Here is a 2,645-nt window from a genome sequence, read left to right as displayed (position 1 = left end):
TCTTTCTTCTCTCCCTTTGCTTCATCCTCCTCATCTGATTTTACATCTCCCTTCTTCTCAAGTTGCTGAAAAACAAGCACGAGACAACGGCACAATTCAAAAATATATCTGTTTGCAGTAAATCAAGATGATGAAAAAACATGTATAATGCAGTTCATTATAAAAGTTCATTTAAGTTTAGTAGGTGATGACCTATAACGTGTACCCACATCAAGTTTACTTAGCAATTCCTCCTTGTCCTTACTTGAGATCTTTGCATTTTTCTTCGTATCTGTAAATATTAAAATTATTTGCAGGTTATTCAAAAATGCGGTTTGTTTAAAGAGGGAATCTGCATTTTGTGAAATTACCCATTTTCCTCCTAATCGTCTTCTTTTGTGGCTTCAGCTCCTTTGGAAGACGGTTCCAATCTACAAAGCAAGTCTATAATTTGTCTGAAATCAGCCAATGTAAATGGTACTCAAGTGATTCCTGTAATACCTGGTGTCCAGATGTCATCTTCAATTCTTTTAATTTCTCTTGTGTATTTTTCCTTGTACTTCTCCACATCTGTGAATTATACTGGTGAGCACACTGGCAAACACTTTAAAGCAGGAGATCAATTTCTTTTAACTTCTACATTTTTTGTCTTTTCTTGCTTTAATAACACTGTAAAAAAAAAATAAGAATAATAAAACAATCAAATAACAATAGCAACTATGTTCAAGGTTAAACTATCCCTAATCAGTTATACTATTTCACTTAAACATAGGGTTAAATAGATTTAATGTCTGAAGGGCAATGTTAAAACACAACATTGCCCTCTGTGCTCTTACATCATCTACTTTTACAATATGATTATCTCAGAATTCCTAAGTCTCCTAGGATGCAATAGGTATTATATGTTACCAAAATTAAATAAAGGCTACCACTCACCTCCCTTTCCTGCATGGGGTTTTATGTTAAATGGGAGGTCTTTCATTCGTCCTCTCATCTCTTGTTTCAAAGCTCTCATATAGTCTTCATCCTCTCCAGCTTTCAAAGGCCCTGGTTTATATTCAATTTGCTTAAAAAGCACAGAATTACAAGTTCTAGGTGGTGTAATGCATTTGTCTAAAACTGGCACAATATAAAACAGTCAGGGCTTTCTGGATAACTACCAAACGTAACTGAAGCAGATTTTAAAGTTCAGAGAGGAGAATGATAATAATAAGAAAACAACAACTCACTGGGAAGAGTGGCGTTGGGCCTCTCTGGGTTTCAGGCATGGACCCTCTGGTAAGACCCAGGGACTCTATGTTGAAGGTGAATGCTGCTATTCCTCTGCCCTTTCCTCCCATTTTGGTCAGTCAAATACTCCTAGAATTGCCTGGGTGAAGGAGGGTGTGATAAAGTATCAACTGGCCAAAAAAAAAAAATATATATATATATATATATACAGAATTAAATTCCGGATTGCGCTGTAAACGCATTGCGTCGTGATGTCACGTGTCAACTTAAATGGCGCCATTTTATTTATTTATTTATTTATTTTTTTATTGAACGCCACTGCTGATGATATTTGAGAAAAACTCCGCTGGGCGAAGATGGATAATTACTTAAAAATCAGTCTGGTCATCACACAAAGCTATCATATTGCATCAAACGACGTGAAACATTGTCGTATGGATTACTTGTATATGTTTATGGAACATGGCATTTAAAATGAAGATCCACTGTGTTGAAACATGTGGGTGAGTAACGTAAATAATGACAACATGCAGTATTTCTTCTCAAACGGCGCCAGTAAGGCAGCTGGTCGCATTGCAGCAACAATGATTTAAGGTGCAACTGCTTACCTCGTTCTGTTATGTTACAGCTTTTGGATGAATATAAATGAGTACCTGTCTTTAGGCAATTAAATAGTATTTTAAATGATTAATATGCATGACTTGGGCGGCGCCTATTGCCGCATTGACCAATAGCACGTCGACTCTCCAGCACGTCATGTCGTTACGCTCGATGACGTGCTGCGCTTGCGGAGCAGGGTGTCTGTCAGCGTCCTCTCTGCTGCTGCATCAGCTAGGATTTGAAACCAAATTTATAGGTTAACAGCCATACTATTAACCTTGCATGCAATAATAACCTCTTGAATGTATTGGAGATGTCTGCGACTGACTGGTACGCGCATAAGTCGCTGGAAAATGGCGTGTTTTGGATCCAGGAGCGGTTTTATGAATCGGGGAACAGGGCGAATATCTGGCTCATACGCGGGTCCCATCAGGACGTCGTCATAGATACTGGACTGGGTTTACGGAGTCTGCCTGAATACATCAATAGTAAAGGGCTGCTAGGGGACGATTCGAAGTGCAGGAACCCGCTGTTAGCCATTGGCACGCATGTGCATTTTGATCATTCGGGTGGGCTGCATCAGTTTCAACAGGTGGGCGTGCACAAGGCGGAGGTGGATGCTCTGGCTAACGGTGACAACTTCGAGACCGTGACATGGTTATCTGACCGTGAGATCGTGGAGGATCCAGCGCCTGGATGGCGAGCAAGACAGTACAAGGTGAAGGCGGTTACGCCAACACATATATTACAAGAAGGTGAGCTATTATACTGTTTGCAGGATTATAATGCATGCAACACTTTATATATATATATATATATATATATATATATATATA

At 39.2% G+C, this 2,645-nt stretch overlaps 1 protein-coding gene across 1 annotated transcript in view; it reads right to left on the bottom strand.

Annotated features, from left to right (window-relative positions):
* Positions 1-1,889, bottom strand: part of LOC107553929 (DNA-directed RNA polymerase III subunit RPC7-like) — a 3,620-nt gene extending 1,731 nt beyond the window's left edge. The window contains exons 1-7 of the mRNA XM_016236274.1: positions 1,818-1,889; positions 1,209-1,348; positions 916-1,045; positions 481-549; positions 351-410; positions 210-271; positions 35-65 (exon numbers count right to left, since the gene is read on the bottom strand). Coding sequence (XP_016091760.1) covers positions 35-65; positions 210-271; positions 351-410; positions 481-549; positions 916-1,045; positions 1,209-1,319 — 463 coding nt within the window. The 5' untranslated portion in view covers positions 1,320-1,348; positions 1,818-1,889. The remainder of the gene's footprint in view (positions 1-34; positions 66-209; positions 272-350; positions 411-480; positions 550-915; positions 1,046-1,208; positions 1,349-1,817) is intronic.
* Between the last annotated feature and the right edge of the window lie 756 nt (positions 1,890-2,645).

The sequence above is a fragment of the Sinocyclocheilus grahami genome, unplaced genomic scaffold (assembly GCF_001515645.1).
Source record: "Sinocyclocheilus grahami isolate Dianchi unplaced genomic scaffold, SAMN03320097.WGS_v1.1 scaffold486.1, whole genome shotgun sequence".
Lineage (NCBI taxonomy): Eukaryota > Metazoa > Chordata > Actinopteri > Cypriniformes > Cyprinidae > Sinocyclocheilus > Sinocyclocheilus grahami.
The sequence above is the reverse complement of the archived record's forward strand: the minus strand, read 5'-3'. Positions and strand labels throughout refer to the sequence as shown.